We start from the raw sequence: 24,381 nt of genomic DNA, 5'->3' as shown, positions 1-24,381 counted from the left end.
AAAAAATGCTGACAAGTGAAAAAGTGTAAAAAATGATTTTTTGGTTTCTACAGAATTTGGTAAAAAGAAAAGAGAACTAGAGATGGTGGTTGTGAAGTTTTAAAGTAGAAATTTGAGAATAATTTTATTGCTATAGATTTTATTTTAGTCTTATTAAAATTAATTGCTGAGTAATTGTTGTGGACATATCACTAAATTAAAAATTATTGTAAAGAAAAAATTATAAAATTTCAAAAAATAAAAATATGTTAGAAAAATTTTAAAAATTTTATAAAGGTGAAATTATAAGATTTCGAAAAAATAAAGATAAGTTATAAAAAATTTAAAATTGTTAGGGGGGGAAGGCCCCTTCTAGCCCTCTCCCCTATGCCTCTAAGTATAATGTTTTAAAAGGTTTTGGTTTAATCTTCTATTAAGTTTAATCAAATATTCATATTTTTTTATTTTAAATGAAATAAATTTTTATAATAAACGGTTGACTAACTATCATTAATCAAAATGATATTTGTTATTTTATACTAATATGATGTTGAAATAAAAAGTGAAAAATGACATGAGATCATGTCATTATATTATACTAATATATTATATTTTTATTTATAATAATATATTAACATATTACGTCAGTGTCGCGTGATGAAAAAAACAAATTACGTTTTAATTAATAAAATGATTTATTTGACTTAAAATAAAATTATAAAGATTTAATCGAATATAATAAAAAATTTATTTAAACCTTTTTAAATAATTCAAATTTTTTTGAAGTATTATATTATTATTATTATTTATAGAAATGAAAAATAAAATAGTATTTCTAATAACTTATATTTACCATGTGCAACACAAGTTTGATTGAAAGATTCCAAGTCATTTTGCCTTCGGCTTCTTAGGAAAACCGTCCTTTTCAGTCTTCTCCTAGCTCTTTGTTTTGAACATAATCTCTTTAGACTGAGTTTGAAATTTGTTGTTTTAATTGAGAAAAACTCAATTTGAAAGGCATTTGAAATGTACTGTCTATAATTGATAAGCAATTGGTGAATCAAGATCGACAGCTGCAGTTGTGGGTTGTGTTATCCGAGATAACACAAGGATTATCAAAACAGGTTTACTATGAACATGTGAGATATAAACAATAAAAATACTTATAAGTTACATTGTTTAATGAATGAAAATGGAGAGTGTTGAATTCTATAACTCAATCCTCACATGTACAAGTGATGCCCTTGAATACCTAGGATTTCATATAAAACTGTTTGAATCGTCATATTGGTCACCCATAAGGCACTTTTTCAATAGATTGAGATACCATACCTGCAATTTATATTTATGGATAACATGATTTGCACACACAAGCTTAGATCTATACTTTTCAAGCACTCTGATGAATGATTACTTCAATAAATTATAACAAAAAATGAGAGAAAGAAGAGGCTCGAAGGTTTGCCGATGGCATCCATGGAAACACATTATTTTAACGTGAGAAACGCATTTCTCATTTCTTTCTACTTGGTAAAGCAACCGAACCAACTTTACATTAATGGCGATGATGTTTCTGCTGTTAAATACTCCCATAAAAGCTTCGTTCTCATAACCCCAACACCAAGAACTTAAACTGCCAGGCTTCCAAAAGCTTCTCCCCGGAAATAGCAAACATGTCTGCTCTCCAGGCTACCACGTCCTCCACTTCCAAATCCAACTTTGATGAGCGTCGATGGGTTATCAACATTCGTCGATCCCTGGATGAAGAGCTCGAAGGAGAAATCGAAGTTCCGGTTTGCATTTTCAATGTTCCCAAAACACTAATGTCTAGTGATCCTGAATCCTACATCCCTCAATTGGTGGCTCTGGGTCCTTACCATTATTGGCGTCCGGAGCTTTATGAGATGGAAAGATACAAATTGGCTGCAGCGAAAAGAACTCAGAAGCAGCTGCAATGTCTTAATTTTCATACTCTTGTTGACCAATTGGCAAAGCTTGAACCCCGGATTCGAGCATGTTATCACAACTATCTGGAATTCAATGGTGAAACGTTAGCTTGGATGATGGCCATTGATGCTTCATTCTTGCTTGAGTTTCTTCAAATCTACGCTCTCAAAGAAGGAAAGACTCTGTCAAGAGTTTCCTCAAGGATGTCACATTTGGTTGATTATGCAGGGAGGAAGTCAGCTCACAATGCAATTCTGAGAGACATTGTGATGCTTGAGAATCAAATTCCTCTGTTCATTCTTCGAAAGGTGCTAGAAGTCCAATACTCGTCAATGGAAACAGCTGATGATATGTTACTTTCGATGTTAAGGGGGTTATGTCAAGAGCTCTCCCCTTTTAAAATGATGGAGAACATGCCAAAGATTGATATCTGCAGGTGTGCTCATGTTCTAGACTTTCTGTACGACATGATCGTGCCGAAAATGGATGAACCATCCGTAACAAACGAAGCAGAGGATCAGAAAGAAGCCCCAGAAGACAAACAAAGTGATATGGATTCTACAGATCCAAGTTATTTAAAACAACTGCTGGGTGAGGCATGGAATCTGCTTTCGAAAATAAAGAGAGGTCCGTTGCGTCTCATCAAAGCAGTGCTGCTATCCAGACCTGTTAGAGTCATACTAAAATTGCCCTGGAAAATCCTCTCCAACCTCCCTGGATTTTCAATCCTGAAGCAACCGATTGAATATCTGCTATTTTCACAAGACAAGGAAGAAGAAAAACCAGAAAACAGTTCTGGCCTCAACAAGCCACCCCTGGTAGAGGAGATTGCAATTCCCTCCGTTGCTGACCTTTCTAAATCAGGGCTCCGTTTTTCACCCACTAATGATAGCATTTCAAACATTAGTTTTGATGTCAAAACTGTTACTTTATATCTCCCTACTATCAGTTTAGACATTAATACAGAGGTGGTCTTGAGGAACTTGGTCGCATATGAAGCATCAAACGCATCAGGGCCTTTGATTTTCACTCGCTATACCGAATTGATGAATGGAATTATCGATACCGAGGAAGATGTCAAGTTACTGAGAGAAAGTGGCGTAGTTTTAAATCATTTAAAGAGTGATGAAGAGGCTGCAGACTTGTGGAATGGGATGAGTAAGTCCATCAGACTGACCAAAGTCCCGTTCTTAGATAAGGTGATTGAAGATGTTAACAGGTATCACAATTGCAGATGGAAAGTTAAAGCCAGAAACTTCTTTAAGCATTATGTATATGGTTCCTGGCAGTTTTTGACATTGCTAGCTGCAATGATGCTTCTAATCTTGATGACATTCCAGGCCTTTTGCTCCATTTATAGCTGCTCCAGAATGTTAGGCACCCAGAAATCTGATTGACTTCCTTTGCTGCATATATATCCTTACTCCTTAGTTTGCCCAAGATGTAGTACCCCTAATCTTTATTTTTATTTTCTATTTTTTGTTTGATTGTTTTGTTGAGTATATTGTTGTCTGGAGTGAGACTTTAATTTGTATACAACAGTTCTTAATTAATTGAAAATTTATTTGGTGTGTGAATAAAGTGAATTATGATTTATTTTCATTAAAATATCTCAACCGTTACGATTTCGTATTATAATTTACAAGTTTTACATTCTAATCTCGGATAAAAGAGATGGAATACCTTGGATTTAACTGAGTTAATGAAAATGATTACCTCTACATTTAAGAGTGAAGGTGCAGTGTGCTTTCCCCTTTCTCTTTACCCAAAATTTAAAAGTGTATCATTTGCATGTGCACTATTATTATACCAATTTACACACATTTTGGATTGTAAAGACGCAAACTTGGTGTTGTGAAAATTGTCCAAGAAACAACAAAGATAAAACCCAGAGAAATCAAGCAAACAGAAAAACACAAGAATTTACGTGGTTCGGCCTCTTGCCTACGTGAGTGAAACTATTCTTATATTATTGAGAAATTACAGTACAATAAATTGACCTCTATGGCTTCCCAAACCAACCCAAGATCCCTTGCACACTCTTTCTCAATAACCTCCCAAGAACACTTACCCAAACCGCTCTAGCTCCACCTAGAGCGAAAGACAGAGTTACAAAGTGTTACTTCTCTAAAGCTCTCAAAGCACTGCTTCCAATTCTAAAGCCTAGAGATATACTTTTATAGTATAAAAGTTCAAAGTAGAATGTGATTAGGACTCTATGTGGAATAAGAAGTTTAAAACTATACAACTACTTAATGTTGTACATAAATTAAAATTCTAATCAAATAGGATATAGAATTCTAGTCAACTTAAAACTCAACACTTGGAGTCATTATTCTCAATTATGATTGCGAGTATATATTCCTTCTCTTTGCTCATCAACTCTGAAAGTATAAATATCATCAAGGATTTTATTATAATTCCTTAATGCCAGCTTTATGTTGCGGAGGAACCTCACTATATATTCTGTGGGTCATAAATGCAGAATCCTGGATTTAAATATCAGCTTAATTGATAGAAGAGAGAGCCAGATAACATTTGTTGTTGTTTAATGGCAAGATTAAATCATATAAGATCCAGCTTAAAAGCTGAAAAAGCAATTCACTCAGCTCATAATTAAGATCGTATCCCTTGCCCTCATAAACACACAACTTGCTTCCCAAATCTTATCAAACCGAATTGCTCCATCATTGCTGGAAAACAGTTAGCTACACTTTTGCTAGGACTAATTTTAAGTTGTAATACCAATTAAATTCATGATTTTGCTTGGTTCTTCATTTAATTTTGAGTAATATCTTCTATCAATGTATTGAAATTCGTCACGTTAATATGAAAAAGTACTTTAAATGTACTCGTTAGCAAAATCCATTTGTTTTTGTTTTAAGTATATTGAATTCACAATTTAATTATAATTCGGATACCAAATATGTAATTAACCTTTTCAATTACTACTTCCTCTTTTAAAAATGCCTTTGTACAAATACAATTTGCTTAACGATCATGAAATTTCAAAAAGGGAAAAGACAATTACCATTACGTTTGTGATGGTCTCACTTTGGTATTTTGGCATGGAACTTTCTCAATTCAACTAGACTTATAAGAGTAAATCCACTAATGACCCTTAGTTTTCATCCATTTATTTTAATTTGTTGTCTGGAGTGAGACTTTAATTTGTATATATAACAGTTCTTAAATTAATTGAAAATTGATTTGGTGAGTGCATAAAGTGAATTATGATTTATTTTCAATGGAATATCTCATCTGTTAAAATTTAAGATTATAATTTAAAAAGTTTTAGATTCTAATTACGGACAGAAGAGATGAAATTTATGAGATTTGAATTACGGATGGGAGAGATAGAATTTATGAGATTATAAAAGATTACTTCTAATTTATTATATAAAAGAAATGCAACTTAGGTTGGACCATATGATTGAAAGCCTCAAGCTCTACCTAAATATTATTGTTGAAATTGTATTATTTTGGCTCTTGGATTTCATGTTTGAATTAAGAAAACTGCAACTTGGATTTAACTCAGTTAATGATATTGATTATCTCTACGTTTGAGGGTCAAGGTGCAGTGTGCTTTCCTCTTTCTCTTAACATTTGCATATACTCTATTATTATACCAATTTGCACACATTTGGATTCCTGCCAGGAATTTTGGATTGTAAAGATGCCAACTTGTGGTCATTAATGGCCTGACTAGGCCCATGCTGATGGGGAGACGAGTCTCACTTTCCTTGATCCATACAAAATCCAAAAGTTTAATAGGTATAAAGCTCGTCACAAGGAAGACCAATTACGGTCTTTTCCACTTACACCTCGGACAAATCAGTACGTTGACAGTAGAGAATCTCTTCTACGTACAAATATAGGTGCATTTCACTAAGTATGGAAGTGCAACTTCAAATGAAAACCTTGACTTCCACTCACGGTTATCTGATTTTGCAGGAGAAATGGTTCAGCTGGAGAAGCTGATTTCCCTTTGTCCCATAATCATTACTACCAAAAGTAGTGAAGGATGGATGTTGGTTTTGTATAGAGATTACACATCCCTTGAATATAGACAAGATGATTTTGAAAACCCTTAATTAGTTTGCATATCTCAATTCCAACGTGGTTAGAGAATCAAATTTTATATAATTTTCTATGATATTAGAGCAAACCAAAGATGTATAATCGGCCATCAAAAACTCAAACCTAAAACTTAGTGCAATATAGAAATAGAAAAAGATAGAACACTACAATTAGAATAATTAGAATATGCATTTACGAGCTCTCGTTGCTCCATTTAAAGCTAGGTTATAAAGAGAAAATAAGGACCCTAATTCCTCAAGCTTTACCATGTTGGCGCGGCTTCAACGAAAAGGAAAACCGACCAAGGCAAAAAGTCACCATCTAGATGCAAATCAAGGTTTCTGGTCTCCCAACGCAACTGTTAAAGTCGAGAGTTCCAAGAGTAAAACGTGGGATCCAACATGCATGTTTCCTTATAATATCGATAATTCACATGTGCTTGGGACCCGTAGTGCTTTAGTAACTATTATTCCTGAGGGTTGACATTACCCCTATTTGCCTCTGCCTTGTCCAAATCAACTACGTATGATACCATCAGGCCTGATAGCTACCGGGAAAGTTGGCATTGCAATGCTTTAGAAGCAAAATAGACAGTGTTCCACCACGGATTAGTACATGTTCAATCTAATTTAAAATTCAACTTTGTTTAGTTTTATTTATTATTATTATTATTAATCATCGTGGTTGTTATTATTACTAGTACTTGGAATCAGAGGGGTACGACGACCTAAAAGTGTCAAATGAGCTGGCTCACTACGATGGTCAACTGAACCCACGAAGTTAAGGATCTGACCCAAACTGACCCCAATCATAAGTTGTGGTTGTGCCTATGGCGGCCCATCCTCTAGTAACGGTCACGTTCTCGCCCTCCATCTCTCCTTGTCGACAACCTTCTCACTTTTCCCCACATGTTTTATCTCCTTTTTCAACATTGTATATAGATATATATAATGCAATCTTGTCAGATACCATATGAGAAGAAATAGAAAACTTGAGGAATCAATGCATACAATGATTACAGAAAATAAATTTCCAATATAATCTTAATGTGCATATCCTAATCTAATATTTAGTTGTAGATAAGACTTCAATTCTTCTTGACTTTTCTTAATCTGATCTTTAGTTGCAGATAAAGCTTTAGTCTTCTTGATAAGGTTTTTCCATATTCTTTATCCGATCTTTAATTGCAAATAAGATTTCAATAATCTTGAGTGTATTGTGTCGTTTGATGTATGTATATTAATTTTGATCAGTTTAAGCAGCACAATGGGATAGGATGAAAGAGGATTGCTTTATTTTCTAATCAATCTAATTTATTATACAACTAAGCTTTAATGGAGAATGCATGATGCAACATATATCACAAATCGAAGAGTTTTTGTAATAATCCCTTGGTGTTACTCTTAGCATGTAAGACCATGCAACTTATAGAGTAACCCTTTTCGCGTTTCGTAATCCCATCCTCTAGGCAAAAGTTAGAAAGTTGAAACTTATAAGAAAGTTGGATCGTCTCTTTGAGAGACCATATGTTAGAGATCATTAATGCTCTTAATAGAAACAGAAAACCGACAAGCACTTCAACTTTCATACATCTAGCTGTTTTCATTATAATTATGAGATGCCAGAAAGCTACTATAACTGATAATAACAATTTAAAGACAAATATAGGCATGCAAAGAACAGAAAATACGTGTTTTTGGAAAAATACGCGTTCAAGATGCACAGGGAAGCTAATATTCATTTTTACAGTTTCACGTTAATCCAAATCCATTGGTTTCATGCATGCATAAACCCTTTGTTTCACCAAGGGGAAAAAATCCAGAGATACAAAGAAGAAGAATAATGAAGATGCCTGTCAGATTGAAGCCATTTTTTCTTATAATTGCTTTGTTTCTCATTTCATCGACCTTCTTTCCACTTTCTCATGGACAGGATGCCAAGGATGATCAGCCATCCGATGGTAATTCTCAAGGTGTGATTACTATCACTTGTTTTCTGTTTTCATATGTTTATCTTTGTTTAGAAAACACAAATGTCTATCTCTTACAGGAGCCATGAGCCTGCTGAAGGAGAGATTGGATGAAGCTGGATCAGGAAATGCAAGTTTTGTATTGGCTAAGAAAGAGACATACAGGAAGGACCCCCTAGACAATTTTAATTTTTATACAGGTGGATGGAATATTGCTAGCGTACATTACCTGGCCGTAAGATTTCTAAGCCCTGTCCATAAATTGTCTCATCTATATCTTCTTCTTATTTTGTTCTTCAGTCAGTTCCTGCAATCCGTGGTAATATTGAAATGTTTCTGAAAGTATAGAACCAAATTCCGGGGTGAAGGTTTCCTTCTTTTGTAAAAATAAAATTAAATAGAAAACCCATGCATAATCTTTTCCTTAGATAAAAAATCTTGCAACTTTCTAAATGTTTCATGTATTTGTCACAAAAATCATGATAACTTATGCCGCAAATAGATTGAATTCAGTTGTAGATTTGAACTCCAAAAATAAATTCCCATTTTCTACAGGTCTAATTCCATTCAATAGTGTCAATTTCTAACATCAGGCTACTGATGTTAGAAATTGATTTAATCCTCAGTTGCATTTGCTATATTTGCTAATTGATCGAGTTGCAGAAGAGTTATTTAATGTAATCCCCAACTTTTGCAAATGCAGTCTGTGGCTTTCAGTTCTGCTCCTTTTGCCATCATTGCTATAGCATGGTTCGTGCTGTTTGGTCTATTTCTGTTTTGTGCTTGTATTTGTTGCTGCTGCTGCCGCCGCAACAAGCCCTATGGTTATTCTCGACTTGCTTATGCGCTTTCTCTCATCTTTCTCGTGCTTTTCACCATTGCTGCAATGTAAGTCCTCCAATATACAGCTCATTTTTCTAGGCCTAGAATATTGTTTACGTTTTTGGATGTCTCTCCATGATTTTAGATTACTTTCAACTAGTTGGGTTTCATCACTTTCAGCGTTGGATGTGTTATAATGTACATTGGAGAGGGAAGATTCCAAGGCAGCGTAAATGGTGCTACAAAATACATTGTGAATCAAGGAATAAGCGTCGTCAATAATCTTATAAATGTATACAATTATCTCTCCTCAGCCAAGAATATTGCTTTGAATCAACAGTTTCTACCTCCTGATCTCGTAAGCCAGATCGACAAGGTCAACTCCCTAATCAATGCCACAGGAAACCTTCCTCATGTCACATCAGCTCACATTACAGACTCCGTACTAGTATTTCTGAACCCTGTGTATGTCAATTGCTTTTGTATCATTCATTATGATTTTTGTGATCACAAGAGAGTTAGTACATTAATAGCTTTTTTTTTTTTTTGGAAGGTTACATTAATAGGTTATTTAATCATTGCTTTAATTGGTCTTTATGGCAGGAACATGGCTCTTATCACTATTACTGTTTTCCTTCTCCTATTGGCATTTCTCGGATTCTGTAACCCTTTTGATTCCCCAAACTAAATGCTTATCAGTTCAATTTAATAAACCAATTATTAATCTGTCTCCCTCACATTGTTGTTGTTGTTGTTGTTGTTAATGGATTGCAGTATTTTCAATTCTTGGGATGCAAGCTTGTGTGTATTTGTAAGTGACTTTGCTATGCTTATAATAGCTTCTTTCTTTGTTTCTTTTTCTTTTCCATCTTCTCACTTAAAATTTACTCTCTTCAATTGCAGATTCGTGGTCATTGGTTGGATTATTATCACACTCACATTTATCTTGTGTGGCATATTTCTCGTTTTCCACAAGTAAGTCTAAACAAATCGTATGCATTGATGAACTTCAAGTGTTTACGGCTAATTGCAGAAGGAATTTAGGTGTCCATCTTTTGCTATATCTAACCCAGTTTTCGCCAAAACTCAGCATAGTGGCTGACACATGCGTTGCAATGGACGAATGGGTCCAAAACCCCATGGCCGATTCAGCAATGAAGGAACTTCTTCCTTGTTGGGACAGGGGATTTGGCCAAAATGTCTTGAATGCAAGCAGATCAGTAACCACCAGCGTGGACGGTCTTTTGAACGAGTACATCGTCCTTGTAGCCAACAACGATACCTTACCCCCAGAAACAGTACCTCTTTATCACAATCAATCTGGTCCATTAGTACCTGTCTTGTGTAACCCATACACAACTCAACAGGGCTGCGGTGAGGGTGAAGTAGCCTTGAGCGACGCGGCAGAGGTAAAAAAAAACTAGAAGCTTTAGGTGTTTTGCAGCTTCGAAAATTGTCCAATGTTTGACTTGATTTATTATGTTTCATGCAGGAATGGAAGAAATATGTATGTGAAGTTTCAGCAGCTGGTATTTGTACCACAATTGGCCGCCTGACCCCTGACATGTACAACCAGATGACTTCAGCTGTTAATGTAAGCTATGGGTTGCACAATTACGGCCACTTCCTTGCTGGTATAGTAGACTGCACGGTGCTCCGAGACACTTTCAATGACATCAGTCAAAATCATTGCCCAGGGCTGAGGAAATATAGTGAATGGGTCTATATAGGCCTTGTAACTGCTACAGGTTCAGTGATGTTATCTTTGATCTTGTGGGTGTTGTATGCTAGAGAGAGGCGGCACCGGAAGTATACCAAAAGGATCAATAAAGGGTATGATGAGTCTCCTCTTGTTGGAGGGAGGAAGTTGTAGAGAATTGAGCAGGTCACAGCATCATTAAGGCTCAAAACTTCTCTTCACATGACCATCTCAGAAATCTGCACCCTTTCTTTGCTATGAAGAAATGAAAAGTACAAATAAAGGGTTGGATGGAATCAATATCTGCAACATTTGAAAATCACAGTTTCAAGGTTATGTGATCGTGATTGTCCTGCCTCATGTGGGAACAAAATATTGTTCATAACTAGACTCATTTCGGTTCAAATAAATGGTACATAGAAAGTTCATTAGTCTTGTTCATATCGGAATTCTAACACCAACTTAGGGTTTAACTAAGTTAATTACAAACTGAGATAAACCTAGCTCAATCTGCGATCACAGTATTTTAATACTTATTTAGCTTCATATGGGCTTTACTAGTTTTTCATACAGACCATTTTATTTAAATAAAATAAAATCAATTAGCAAAACCTCAGAGTGAAAAAGTCAAATTCTCTAGTTACCAACATGGTTTGTATGCAAATGACTCCTAACAACATATTTATGCCATCTTAGATTAAGCCACAATTACATGAATAAGTATTCTCCTAAAATGCATGTTACTAATATAAAATAAAACTTTGCAATTTAATAGTATAAAATTTATTGGCTATGGAGCACATCTGATTCTCTGAATTGGATACTGTTTGCAAGTAATCTGCTACCATATATGTGGATTGGCGTTTGCCCTCTTAGTTTACCATGCTCAACCAAAGTACAAGTCAAAAGGCTTTCAACAACAAAGCCAAAGAAAAAGAATAACTTTGAATCATAAGCCTGCAGAACGTAGCATAATACGACAAGTTTCTTTTCTCTCTGTCTTTTCTTCCGAGAAACTGTGAAACTCAGGTTTGTCATTGCATCACTTTTTTTTTCTTCAAACGACACAGCAAGAAACGAAAGCGTTCAATGCAATGCTCTGTACCATATCACGTCCGTTTCTTCTCTTTCCAACGTTTTTCCTGGTTTTTTCAACCTTCTTTTCACTGTCTCGTGCCTCTTTATCTTAACATGTACCAACCAAACCCAATCCAGGTACTTACCTTGTCTTGGTTTGATGTTCTTAAAGCAAGAAACTGGTATTTCAAGATACTATAAGCATGCATTTCCTAGGTGGGCTTTGGCCTTTTTATGATTTTTTCCAAACTAACTTTGATTTTGTCAATTGGTAATGATTCTTGTGTATAGGGGTAAGGGGTGGAAGTAAATATGGTGTCGTATCAGATGGAATGAGAAGGTCTGTTCTTGAAGGAGTTTATGTTAACGTTATAGAAAACTCGATTCTGGTATTAACTCCAGAGAGAACTCGCAGGAAAGACCCTCTTGAAAATTTTAACTATTGCAAGGGTGGATGGAACATTAGCGAAAAGCATTACTTTTCTGTGAGTTTTCTTGGTTTTCTGTTACATTACCTTATCTAAATTATATCAAATCCTTTCATTGCTTTACAACTTGTGTTCGCTATTTAGTTGGTTTATGTTGGGTGTTAATGGTTCATATTCTAGTTATGATTATTAATTAGGGCATTAGTTCTTTATCAGTGGCAAGTAAAATTTGTAGGATGCTCATGATTCAGTAAGAATTGGACTCTCCCTTCTGCTCATATGATTTCCTTGATGTCTGTGCTCTGTTAAAATTTTCTCCTAAAATACTTCACAGATTGTTAATTGTTTGATCTCCCACATATTTGTTTTATCATTTTCCTTGCATGATTTATCCATTAGGAATTAAACATTGAAAGTTTGGTTCCTCAACCTAAGGCTTTGAAGCAATTCATGACCCAATTCATCACTTAAATAAATTGTTGGATAGAAGTCATGCTTTTAAATCCTAAAATATAAAGACAGCTTTATCTGTTACATGATTGTGTTGTGATTGGTTATGAATTTATTTTCTCTATTAGGTTCTTTAATGTTTGTGCACATATATTTTCTTTTTTTTTTTCTGACTTCATGTGCAGCCTGGGGGATCCCATTATCTCTCTCAAGATCGGTAGTTTCTTGTTGGCATTAGTTCCTGATGCACAATTACAACCATTTTGTTAGCTTTGTTGGGATTTTAGGTACCTTTCCTTATGCAGGTTCTTGGAATTTTCTAGTCTTTTATAATCTATTGAATATTTAATATTTATTATCATCCCACATAGAGTTTGGCATATGCAATAACAAGATAGCTATGCTATTCACTGATAGTTTTGAGATATTCTGAAATCTCTGAATATGATATATTATAATGTTTGTATTCAGATGTATTTCTATAACTAAAAGACTATATATAGCTAGACAGTTAGAGCTTGAATATATTTCTACTTGTATACTATAATTTTTATGGCTGGAAGAAATTGCCAACCTAACTCACGTGATTCATGTCGTCGGTGCAGTCAGTTGGATTTACTGCTGCTCCTCTGTTTCTCATTGCTGCATTTTGGTTTCTGGGATTTGGCATGTGCCTGTTAGTGATCGCTCTCTGCCATTGTTGCTGTCAACGCCAGTGTTACAACTATTCTCAAACCATTTATCTACTGTCTCTTATATTTCTCACACTTTTTACCATTGCTGCAGTGTAAGTCCTTCCCACAACACTTTCTTCTCAGTTTGCTCAGTCATGGGTCGTCATTTGCGTATTAAATTGATATTTGGATAATATAATTGTGATTCCATTCTTAAGTACTAATCCTTTGGTTTCAGCATTGGATGCATTGGCCTGTAAATTGGACAAGGAAAATTTCATACCAGCACAACAGATACATTGGAATATGTTGTGGAGCAGGCAGATATGACAGCTGATAAGCTTAAGAATGTATCCGAATATCTAGAAGCTGCTAAGCAGATTCAGGAGAACCAAATACTTTTACCTCCTAACATCCAGGCCAACATTGAGAGGGTTGATAAGAAGATAAATGATTCTGCTAAAATTTTGGAAAGAAAGTCAAAAGGAAAATTCTGATAAGATTCGACATGTTTTAGATCACCTGTAAGTAAATGCTTCCATTTCAAATTAGGTTCAGTAACTGCCATGCAGAAGACTTGGTTCTAGAGAGTGTTATGCTAGGATTTATCTTGGTTCTAAAGGCATTGTCAATCTGCCATGCAGAAGACTCGCTTTAATCATCATCGCGGGTGTAATGCTGCTTTTGGCTCTCCTCGGTTTCTGTAAGCATTCTAACCCTGGTATCTGTTTCAAATTGTCTAAAAAGTATTGACCTCTAATGGTCACAGAATTAAGTTGTCTTTTTTATTGCTGCATTTTCAGTTTCTGGCATGCGTTTTTGTGTGTACATGTGGGTGACCTTTACCTTTTCTTTCCGTTTTTATTATCCTTCTGTTAGTTTTGTGTAGTTCTTTTCATTTTGTCATTATAGCTATGATCCAAATTTCATTTTGACCTGTTTGAGTTATTGCAGATTGGTGACCATAGGGTGGATCCTTGTCACAGTCATCTTTATTTTGTGTGGCATATTTATCATAGTTCATAAGTAAGTCATACAATTAATTGAACAGATTTTCCTACCAAGGGAGCCTATGGTTGCTGTAATATGCCATGATAATTGTTGCCGTTAGGAACATTAAGAAGCTAATATTTCTTCTCTTGCTGTCCTGGAAATAGGAGAGACAGCACCTATCATCTAACTTGCCTACGTCAAAATTATTTCTTCATATTTTGTTTTCACATTGGTACTGATAATTTGGTAGTACATTGCAGTTGAGCCTGTGCTGTAGATTCTGACATGTTGCACATCAAGCCCCTCTTGATTTTGCCAACAATTACCTGTGGCAATTTTTTATTCTGAATACACACATATATCTGATGATTGAGTCTTAAAATTCTGCTTAGTTTACAACAGATTGGGTAAAAAACTGATAATAGTTTACCCATTTTCAATTCTAGCTATTTCAATAACAGTGCAAATGCGTTAGATGCTTATGCCGGCTTCTTGGGTTATGATGTAAAGACCGGAATTCCCTTGGAGAGTTGATGAGCATATGCAATCAAAGCCCCAATCCAATTGCTAAAATTTTTAGTTTAAGGCAATACTTCATCCTTTAGTATCAAGTCTTTGCTGCATTTCCCAGAAAACCATCACTCTTTCAAGTGGTATGAAAGCCGAGGGTTTGTCTTCTACGGTCTGGCAAGCCAATGTTGCTGGTAGGCTCCCCATGCAAAGATTACACCTTTAGATTCTCAGCGAGCAGTGGCTTTTTAGAGAGTAAATAGGGTATGCTGTGACTATTAGATGGTTGTGTTAAGTAGGTCACATGAGGGGAAGTGATGCTAATGTGTTTGGGCATCCCATATAAGAAGGAGATGGTTAAAGTACAAGACTGGAAGCTGTCCCAAACTAGGGAAAAATGCACAAGTCAATGACTATACATTTAGGTCAATGGTGGTCTAACATATGTACGATGATTTGGCCCTTGATAATTGATATAGTCATATAGTGATGCAACAAAATGTGTATATGTCTTTCATTGGTCATATTGACTGTGTGGATTCTCTGATGAAAATGCTACTTTGTTACTTATAACTCGAATGTGCATCTAATTTACTTTTCTCCATTTTTCAGTGTGATGGACGATAGTCGTGTTGCTATGGAACAATGGTCCTGTTTCCTACAGCTCATACTGCTTTGGATGATATTATTCCATGTGTGGACCGTGCAACAGCTCAAGAAGCATTATTTGAAAGCAAAGATGTTACTACGCGCTTGGTTGGTATTGTCAATGCCTTAATCAATAATGCGGCTAACTTGAACGTTCCACCCAATACCAGCCCTATTTACTGCAATCAATCTGGCCCACTAGTGCCAGCCCTCTGTAGCCCTTACAACTCTGACAAGGCAGACAGGAAATGCAATGCTGATGAAGTAAACTTGGGCAATGCAGCACAGGTAAGCCAAAAGCAAGTGTGAAATCACACATATAGAATAAGATGCATGATGCATTTAGAAAAGCTGGTGTCGTCCTTTCAAGGAATGGAATAGAGGGAATATCTTTGGATAGAGCCTTTTATGGAGTCAGTCAAGGAAGTAACTTTTAGAATCTTTAGATATAATTTTGAATGGCAGGATAAAGTTTAGCTTCTATTGGGTTGAGTTGGTGGAGAAATCACAAAGTATCCATTACTGGAAACTTAATGCTAAAACTGGGGTGAGGAGCCATTCTATATATGAGATGAACTGACAAAGCCCCCTCTAACACTAAAGCTATCTAGAGAATGTAAAAGTCCGTGTCAACAGTGTTCAGCCTAGGCATAACTCTTCTTCTATGGGCAAGATTGAGGAGTTTACTGTGAAGTTAAATTATGTTACTAAATTACACTAGCACAATATCAAAATCATAATGTGAGAAAACAAATAGAAAACAAAGAATTATAATCTTTTTAAAAAATTGAAGAAGCAAGAATACAGAGAACTAATAACTTCTATAACAATTTCACTTGACTTGTGCATTACATAACTTACAAAAGAAAGTGATTTATAAACTGCCTAGAACATACAAGTTAATGCACTAAGACTCAGAAAATTGAAAAGACAAAAATAAAATCAAAGCAGATAAGCATAAAACTAATATAAGTTCTAGTGGCTTTTATAAAATTATCTTATACCATTTTTAGCACTCCTTTTTAAAAACAAGTCCAAGTTTAGCTCGAAGCAACTCAAAAGATCCTTTTGATGGTGACTTGGTGAAGATATCAACAACATTCTCTTTTGAGTTTGCACTTTTGCTACATCAATGGTATCATCTAAAACTGTCTCACAAAATGCTGCTCCAAGTTAATATGCTTTGTTCTTGCATGATACGCTAGATTAACAACTTACTTCATGGCACTTTGATTGTCTCCAAAGATGGGACTTGACTTGTAAAGAGGTAAATGAAGATCATCTAAGAGTCTTTGAAACCAAACATATTCTTGTCTAGCTTTGAGATACTCGTTTCTCCACACAAAAAACATAACCAGAAGTAGACCTTTTATAATCCAAATTACCACCTAAATCAGTATGTGCATAGCCAACCAAAGAAACATCAGTCCACTCCTTGCTTTGAAACCAAACATATTCTTGTCTAGCTTTGAGATACTTGTTTCTCCACACAGAAAACATAACCGGAAGTAGACTTTCTATCATCCCAATTACCACCTAAATCAGTATGTGCATAAGCAACCAAAGAGACATCAGTCAACTCCTTGTAAAACAACCCCATATCAAGAGTAGAATTGAGTTTTCTTAGCAACCTCCAATTGAGGTTTCCTTGTGCTTGCATTTAGCAACTAACAAGTCCAACAGAGAAAACAACTCAGAATGGAACAACCAGACCAGAAAAATCAATATAAAAGACAATTGTGCCAAAATCAAAGAGTAATACAAGGCAACAACCCACCCAAAACATGACTAGAACACTCAGAATAAAAAGAAAAAGCTAAAACATCAAAACGTTGCAACAAAATCAGCCAAGACATTTGTGAATCCTTCTTATAATTGGTCAAGTTCAAAGCATGTGAACAAGGTGCCACCAAAATTCAAACATAGATGGAGCCACATGAGTGACTATCAAAAAGAAGAACAGGGCATCAGAAATCATCACAAGAAACAAACCAACAATGGCAAACCAAATAGAATTTAGCCATCAAACCAAAATCAACATAAGAAGAACAAACAATCAAGAGAACTAGCAATGAAGAAGATCAACAAAATCAACTTGAAAGAGAAAAAAAAACTTAATGGAGAATCACCAAATCGCAAATAAAAATCCAATCAATACTAAAATGTAACTATCTTCTAAATACAAAGGATAGTACTCAATTGTTAGACATGCAATTGCATATTATTAGTATATTCAATTCCCTTATAATTGGGACAACACTACTTTTGTTTTTTTTTTAAAAAGGTAATTGAGACAACTTTTTTTCTTTTTTTTTTTTGCAATATTAAATTAACTATTGTGAAAGAGTTATTTCGAGGGCGTAGACTGGGAGTTTATATCAATTTTAATTTGTAGATATTTATTTTTGGTGTCCGTGTCAGATCAAATTAGTTGATCTAACCTTCAAATCAGTGATAGACTACTCGGTTAATTCCATTTCCACACTTTTGAGATGCTACGAGTTTAATTAAGGACTTCTCCCCTCGAACTTTCTTTGGAATTTTTTATTATCCCATAAATCATTAATTATTAATACATGGAGTACTCTACTTCTACATAAAATACTCTTAACATATTATTACGAAGGAAATTGCTAAAATGGGTAATTAACATGGAGAAAATAATTGTTCCATATTTGAGTTTTTTGCACGCTACGTTATTATGTCCGAAGAGACAGAGTGTTAAACCATAAATAAGGGACCAATTAACATTTTCTATTAAGAATTGTCCAAGCACACTTTGAGCAATAACCAATTAATAGTCCAATTGTACTCTCTAATGTTTCAAGTTCCTATTTAGTTTAGGAAGGGGGATTCAAATTGTACACTTTGAGTAAATGACACATGCACTACTTTGTTAGGTAAATGAATTCCAGCCCATGTTTTTAAATTGGCTCACGTAAGGAGCCTTTCTTGCTTTGCTTGTAATTTTTGGATGACTTAGATGGTGTCACATAGCTACATCCAATGACCAAGAAAGTTGGTAAGAGGAATCCTTTCTTTTCTCCAAATTGGGTACCCGTGGAATAAAACAAAATGAAACCTTGGTGCTGGTGTATGCGAATAGGAGAAGAACAAAGAAGATGTTTTTGCTCCATGTATAGAGTGAGAGAGAGATAAGCTTTTCCGAAAATTGAGTTTGTTTGATAGTAAATTTAGAGATTCCTAAAGAGATAATTTCATTGTATTATTCTAATTATTATATGATCTTAAGTTTTGGCAAAAAAAAACTTGAAATATTAAACTTTGTAAATTTGCTTATTTTTCATATAGTCGATTTTATCTGGTTTGCCCTATGATTTCTTCCCTCTAAATTGAAGGGTTTTGCATGTATATTTGGTGATTCCACCAAGTCAAAGGATGTGTGGGGTGATGGTCAGAAAAAGTTGGGCAGAAAGACTTTAGGCACCATTAGAAAATAAGGTGATACTAGTGTTTTTGGGTTCCTTGTTACTTGAGGATGCTGTCTTCTTTTATGTTGTTTCCAGTGCATTGAAATTGGTAATAGACGTTGCTCTCCTGACATAGTATGCTCCTGTGTTCTTGTTTCATGCTTGAGCTGGATGTGATGAAGGAATCCAGTCCTGTCAATCAGAGCTAGGTATCATGGGACTTGCTCTGCCTGTAGTTGCTAGTGTGTGCTGTGTCTTTGACCTCAATCTTGGTTTGCATATCTTTAAAGGGTGTTCATGTTATTTTGAATCGGTACTCTCATGTCTTTTTTTCTTAATATATTAGTTTTCATGGTTTGTACTGGAATTTTCCATTTGTGGGAACATAATTTTCTTATCTACTTAATAGAAGCTTTTCTTTTGCCTTTGAAAAAACCTAGAAACAGCTGTCTTTGTCACCAATAAATTAGCTTAAAATGAGATATGTATATTTCATATGAAAATGAGACAAAAATGATACAAAAGGAGTAGTGGTTAACAAAAAGATACCACTCTGCTCCACAACATACATAATTAACAATTCCTGCTCTGTTAACTAGCAGGTCAGAGGAGAAACAAAAACCTGTACAAATGAATCAATCCAGAAGAGATCAAACTCAAGCCTAGAGAGATTAATCCAACTGACAAGCAGCAGCAGGAAAAACTCAAGAGCCTTCAAGAACCTTCAATAATGGAGATAACATTAATACATCCCTCAAGCTCTGTCTTTAAAATTTTATTTTATTGCAAATAACAACGTGCCAGAAAGCTTCAAATTCAAAGTCCTGACCCATACTATTTTGTCAAAGAAGAGAACAAGAGATCAGGTCAAAGAAAAACTACTTAAGCCCACGGAAGCACTTTTGGAAATCCATGTGCTGAGCCTGGACTTTTGGTTAAGTAAACAACGAGGCTCAAATCTCAACAGCTTTGTGATTCTATGGGCTGGAAATAACACAAAGCAAGACATCAATCAAGATCTTGACAATCCAACTTCCATGCATAAAACTTCAAAAGAGCACCTGGTTTTTGTTGCTGGAAAGTACAGAAAGAAGAGGGGAAAGTAAAAGGCAGAGAAGAGAGGTTATTTTCTAGTTATTGTATGTTAGTGGTTCAGTCAGAGTCTAAGAGTAGCAGCCCAAGTGAACCTCACATGTGTCAAGTTTCAGACTTTAACATTGTACAAGAAAAAAAACACAAATCAATCTTAAAAGTTGTTCAGATCATATTCAATCCCAGCATTTTCATGAATCTACCAATTAATTTTTTAGAATTTAGAAATATTTGCATAATATATATATATTCTTGTTTAAAAAAGGTCAAATTTAAATCATTTAATTCTTTATAAAATATGAAAAAAAAAGGAGAAAGATTTCGAAGAAATATATTTAAGATGCATGGTAATTGTTCACTAATTTGTAGAATTTACTCAATAAATACCAACCTTATATAAATTAGACATACACATAATCGTGCATTCATGCTACAAATTTCATATAAATCTAAGTTTGTATGAAAACATGTAAAATAACCTTCTTATTCACCATGGCATTGGCTTTCTCTTTGCTTTCGGGCTAAGCAACTTCTTTTTAGTAATTTAATAAAGTGCTGATGAATGGTTGCAAATAAACTCAAATTCAGAAAATTATTTGATAAAACCTAATTAAATTAGAATTGAATCAAACTTAAACTGATAAAAAATTAAAATTCTGAATTTAAAGAGATTAAGATTCGAAATTAATCTAATCTAAAGTTGTAATTATCTGAAATTAACACTAAAAGAATAAAATTTAATTATCAATTTCATTTTAATCCACACTCGAACTTAAAACAATTCAAAATCTAAACTAAGCAAACACAAAATGACATGTTAAACTCAAAATGATTGAATATGAACCTTCTTGTTTGTCACTAACTAATAATGATATATTATCCCTAAAGGAGAGAAAAACTTTATTTTATTAGATAAATTAAGAATATTGACATACAAAGTTCTTTGTTCGAGTACAAAATGACGAGAAAACCAACCTATTTTATCATAGAGGTTGAAAGTGAGAGGCCTTTTTGATAAACCACCCAAATATAAAGAGACGAAAACCCCCACGTCTTAAATCTAATCTAAGCTTAATTCTAAAGTAACCACGAAGGAAATTTGTTAAAGGCAACAAGGAAAAACTACCGAAACGTATTCGACGCATGGCAACCAAGAGCTCATCATCACCTTCTTTAGCACGAACGTGCCTTTGCTCTCCCACTACTCACCCTGGCTCTTTCAGGTGCAGCCTCCATAGGAGTTTTGGCAAAGCTTCAACCAAAGCGGCGGCAGCGCCCCATGCTAACAGAGTGGAGTCAAAGGCGGCTACGATGATGATGATGACAACAGCATCAAAAGCATGCCTGATTAAAGCCTTTCTGATGCAGATCATCAAACCTTCAAGCCACGATCTTCAGAGGAGGAGGAACTTCCAGCGAAGACCAACCAGGTTTTGTCCACTCAACAGCTCTGCGAATGGGGTAGCAGTTTCTTGATCATCGTTTACTTACCTCTCCCCTTCTCCCTCTTAAATTCAAAATTTTGACTTCTTTCTGTATGTGAGAAATTTTAAGATCCACACATGGGTTATCCAGGGAATTAGTGAATTTCAAATAGTTTTTCCTTCATTATTATCTTATGGTTTTTACATGATCTTTTGGTTTTTTTTTTTTTGGTTTCTATTTGTTTATTTATTGAGTAATTTAAAAGTTAAAGTAGAAAATTAAATATTGTTCTCTAACAAATTAATGTAGTTCTTGACAAAACAATAATAATTTAGTTCTGATGATTAGTTAATATATGGGAAAATCCAAAATTCCGTTGGCATATCAGGAAACTGAAGATCTCAGTGCCAAAATATACAATGCTGGTTTTGTAAGATAGATTTTATATGAATCTCCTTTTTGCTCTTCAATAAGACAAGAAGAACCATACTGCACAAGTTAAATGTGACATGCACAAACTATCTATACATTGTTACAATGTTTTCATCTTCAAGATCTTCAAGATAATGGTATTTTTTGTTAGTTGCATTTTTTTTTTTAACTTTTGGAAGAGAAAAAAATAACTTAAAACTACATTTAGTGTTTAATGGTAAGGTTTTGGATATTGATCAACAGCTATATGATTTAATCAAATTAAGAATTGCAGTCTGATTGAAAGCAAAATGGCCTAATGTAACATAGTTGATTGAAGATATTTTCATAAGCATAATAAATGTGTAAATTCCGTAAAACACCAAAGCTGTAATACTTGAATCAAATTGGATGGCTCCACTTGGAGGTTGGTTAAAGTTTAATGATAATGGTGCCGTTTTTGAAAATTTCAGTGAAGTGGGAATCGGGGGTCTTTTTGATATATAGGAACAAATCTAGAAATTTTTCTGTGTGGTGTCATAACTAAAATATATTCTTATATAGTAAATTATTAGGTTTAACAACTAATAATATTACAATTTTCTATTCATTACTCAAAACTAAATATAAGCATTCTCAAACTACAAAGTTAAATACAAAAATTAAAAAATCAAACAATATATCTACAAAATAAATAAATAAGTTATAATTTTAAGATATTATTTAACATATAATACTATTTTCTATTAGCTAGATTAAAATTATGAATCCAAACTATCCAATTAATCAAAAAACTTTAAACATAAAGTATTTAAAAATTTAAGTTGAGTTAAAAATTATTTACAATTGAAGTTTATATGAGTTATTTCGAGAAAGTAAAAAACATAGCCTAAGATTAAGAACAGGAAGTGTCATGGTGAGTCTCAAGGGTAGCACTTGAATTTTTGGAAAGGGAGAGCAGCTTAGATTTTTCTTTTTTTTTAAATAAATTCTTAAATTATGAAGGAAAATTGTTTTGTCTTTCGAAGTAATATTTAAATATTAGTATATTAAATATTTTTTAATAAATTTAATTTAACTTGAAGTCTTTGACCACACTCCTTACAAAATTACAAAAAAAAAATAGTGAATTTATTAGTATCATTAACCATATAAAACTCTAGCTTAACTAATATATTTAAGTAGAAATTTTTGGAATGAGTGGTGTCATGTAACATCACTAGTTACAAGTTGGTTCGTCCCTATTGGTATATATAATCCTAATTTAACTAAAATATTGGCTATTAGAGAAGCCTTAATTATTTTTGCAACTTTTGATTAGATTAAAGAATTTAATTTGTGGATTGAGGATGATTCGAGAAATAATGCGGTTATGGCTTGAACAATTAATCCTCAAAGTGGGCCATGGAGAATGAGGAAGTGGTTAGCACACATGGATAGTTTAATAAAATGTACAAAAAATTAGAGGATAACGCACCTATTACATGAAGTAAATAAGGAGGCAGATGCATTGCAAAATCCGAAATACAAAAGGGAGATAACTTATTACATGTATGTTCGAATGCGAATGGAAACTATACAGCAACTCGAGATGCAAATTAAATCGCGAGATTGAAGTTTTTTCCTAGGCAAAGACACGCATGGTGGAGTTGAGAGGTGTTAATGTAAGCCTTGTAAGCCAATCGCTTTCGTGCTTATAAAACACTACATTAATTGTCATATTTCATATTAAATACATTATGAATATTTTATATAATGTATGAGATATTTCTTTATCTATGAACTTATTTGTAAAGAATTATGAGAGATTTATGTAAATAAAGTTCTTAAAACATAATGGCCTCATAAAGAAATTATAAAGATTATAATTATGAAATTCTTATGTATCAAAACTTTGTTCCTAAATATGTTTTTGATCATTGTATTTGTAAAGAGTTATGAGAGACTTATGTAAATAAAGTCTTCGAAACATAATGGCCTCTCAAAGAAACTATAAAGATTATAATTATGAGATTCTTATGCATCAAAACCTTATTCCTAAATATGTTCTTGGTCATTGTATTGTGAGTCTCTTTTTTATTTATTTATTATGTAGATTTATTATTTGATTATTTAAATTTTGTATTTAACATTATGTAGTTTGTGGATGCTTATATTTAGTTTTGATGAATGAATATAAAATTGTCATATTGTTAGTTACTAAACTTAATAATTTATTATGTAAGATTATATTTTATTTAATTTTAATATTTTAATTTTTTCTAATGAGTAGTAATTAATTTTTAACAAATTTTATAATTTTAGATAAATAATTCATAGAAAGATATTTAAAAAAAATTATCTCTCAAGATTTAGATATCAAGTAACAACAAAATTCTACTAATGATAATACTCAACGATATTTTTTTAAGAAAAATCGTGTTGAATTTGATATAAGTACTCTTTCAATACATCTTGAATAGAAAAAAAAAGAAATTGAGTTATCATCCTAATAATGCCACTCAAGAAAATTTCTCGCTCCACCCCTGTTATGACAAAGGTCTATTTGGTAAACCACCCACATATAAAGAGACGCAAGCCCCCACTTCTTAAATCTAATCTCAGCTTAATTTTGACGTAATCCCGAAGAAGATTTGTAAATGAAAAAAGGAAAAACAACTGAAACGGATTCGTCCCATGGCAACCAAGAGCTCATCATCAATTTCTTCAACACGCACATGCCTTTGCTCTCCCACTACTCACCCTG

General features: G+C 33.9%; 3 protein-coding genes across 5 annotated transcripts; all 3 read left to right on the top strand.

Annotated features, from left to right (window-relative positions):
* Positions 1-1,652: 1,652 nt before the first annotated feature.
* On the top strand, positions 1,653-3,323 carry LOC110427332 (transmembrane protein, putative (DUF247)). The gene has a single exon (XM_021442820.2). The coding sequence runs from the start codon at positions 1,653-1,655 to the stop codon at positions 3,321-3,323; it is 1,671 nt and encodes a 556-aa protein (XP_021298495.2).
* Positions 3,324-7,303: 3,980 nt separating this feature from the next.
* Positions 7,304-10,939, top strand: LOC110427203 (uncharacterized). 3 transcript variants are annotated; one of them, XM_021442667.2, is made up of 10 exons: positions 7,304-7,416; positions 7,939-7,978; positions 8,056-8,210; positions 8,679-8,863; positions 8,978-9,262; positions 9,401-9,459; positions 9,572-9,608; positions 9,701-9,772; positions 9,888-10,206; positions 10,290-10,938. In XM_021442667.2, exons 3-10 carry the CDS (start codon positions 8,061-8,063, stop codon positions 10,668-10,670), a joined length of 1,488 nt encoding a protein of 495 aa, XP_021298342.1. In that variant the 5' UTR covers positions 7,304-7,416; positions 7,939-7,978; positions 8,056-8,060; the 3' UTR covers positions 10,671-10,938. The 3 variants fall into 3 exon arrangements, with proteins under 3 accessions (XP_021298342.1, XP_021298341.1, XP_021298339.1); XM_021442666.2 differs by lacking the exon at positions 7,304-7,416 and having other exon boundaries at positions 7,442-7,966; positions 10,290-10,939; XM_021442664.2 differs by lacking the exon at positions 7,304-7,416 and having other exon boundaries at positions 7,443-7,978; positions 10,290-10,939.
* Positions 10,940-13,451: 2,512 nt separating this feature from the next.
* Positions 13,452-18,884, top strand: LOC110427331 (uncharacterized). Its single transcript, XM_089785463.1, has 6 exons — positions 13,452-13,603; positions 13,698-13,846; positions 13,929-13,999; positions 14,750-14,822; positions 15,293-15,564; positions 18,804-18,884. Exons 1-6 carry the CDS (start codon positions 13,452-13,454, stop codon positions 18,882-18,884), a joined length of 798 nt encoding a protein of 265 aa, XP_089641589.1.
* Positions 18,885-24,381: the final 5,497 nt, after the last annotated feature.

This window comes from Theobroma umbraticum, unplaced genomic scaffold, assembly GCF_002168275.2.
Source record: "Theobroma umbraticum cultivar Fairchild unplaced genomic scaffold, ASM216827v3 scaffold_228.0, whole genome shotgun sequence".
Lineage (NCBI taxonomy): Eukaryota > Viridiplantae > Streptophyta > Magnoliopsida > Malvales > Malvaceae > Theobroma > Theobroma umbraticum.
Note: the sequence above shows the minus strand (reverse complement) of the source record. Positions and strands in the feature narration are given on the sequence as shown.

Bases quoted from the DNA above. Each gene is read 5' to 3' on its own strand.
- LOC110427203 (XM_021442664.2), top strand. From the start codon at position 7,789: ATGCATAAACCCTTTGTTTCACCAAGGGGAAAAAATCCAGAGATACAA. The intron at 8,211-8,678 runs GTAAGATTTCTA...TTGCAAATGCAG, and splicing joins CTAGCGTACATTACCTGGCC to TCTGTGGCTTTCAGTTCTGC. The intron at 9,460-9,571 runs GTAACCCTTTTG...AATGGATTGCAG, and splicing joins ATTGGCATTTCTCGGATTCT to TATTTTCAATTCTTGGGATG.
- LOC110427332 (XM_021442820.2), top strand. From the start codon at position 1,653: ATGTCTGCTCTCCAGGCTACCACGTCCTCCACTTCCAAATCCAACTTT.
- LOC110427331 (XM_089785463.1), top strand. From the start codon at position 13,452: ATGACAGCTGATAAGCTTAAGAATGTATCCGAATATCTAGAAGCTGCT. The intron at 14,823-15,292 runs GTAGGCTCCCCA...TGTTTCCTACAG, and splicing joins CTGGCAAGCCAATGTTGCTG to CTCATACTGCTTTGGATGAT. The intron at 15,565-18,803 runs GTAAGCCAAAAG...TGTTGTTTCCAG, and splicing joins ACTTGGGCAATGCAGCACAG to TGCATTGAAATTGGTAATAG.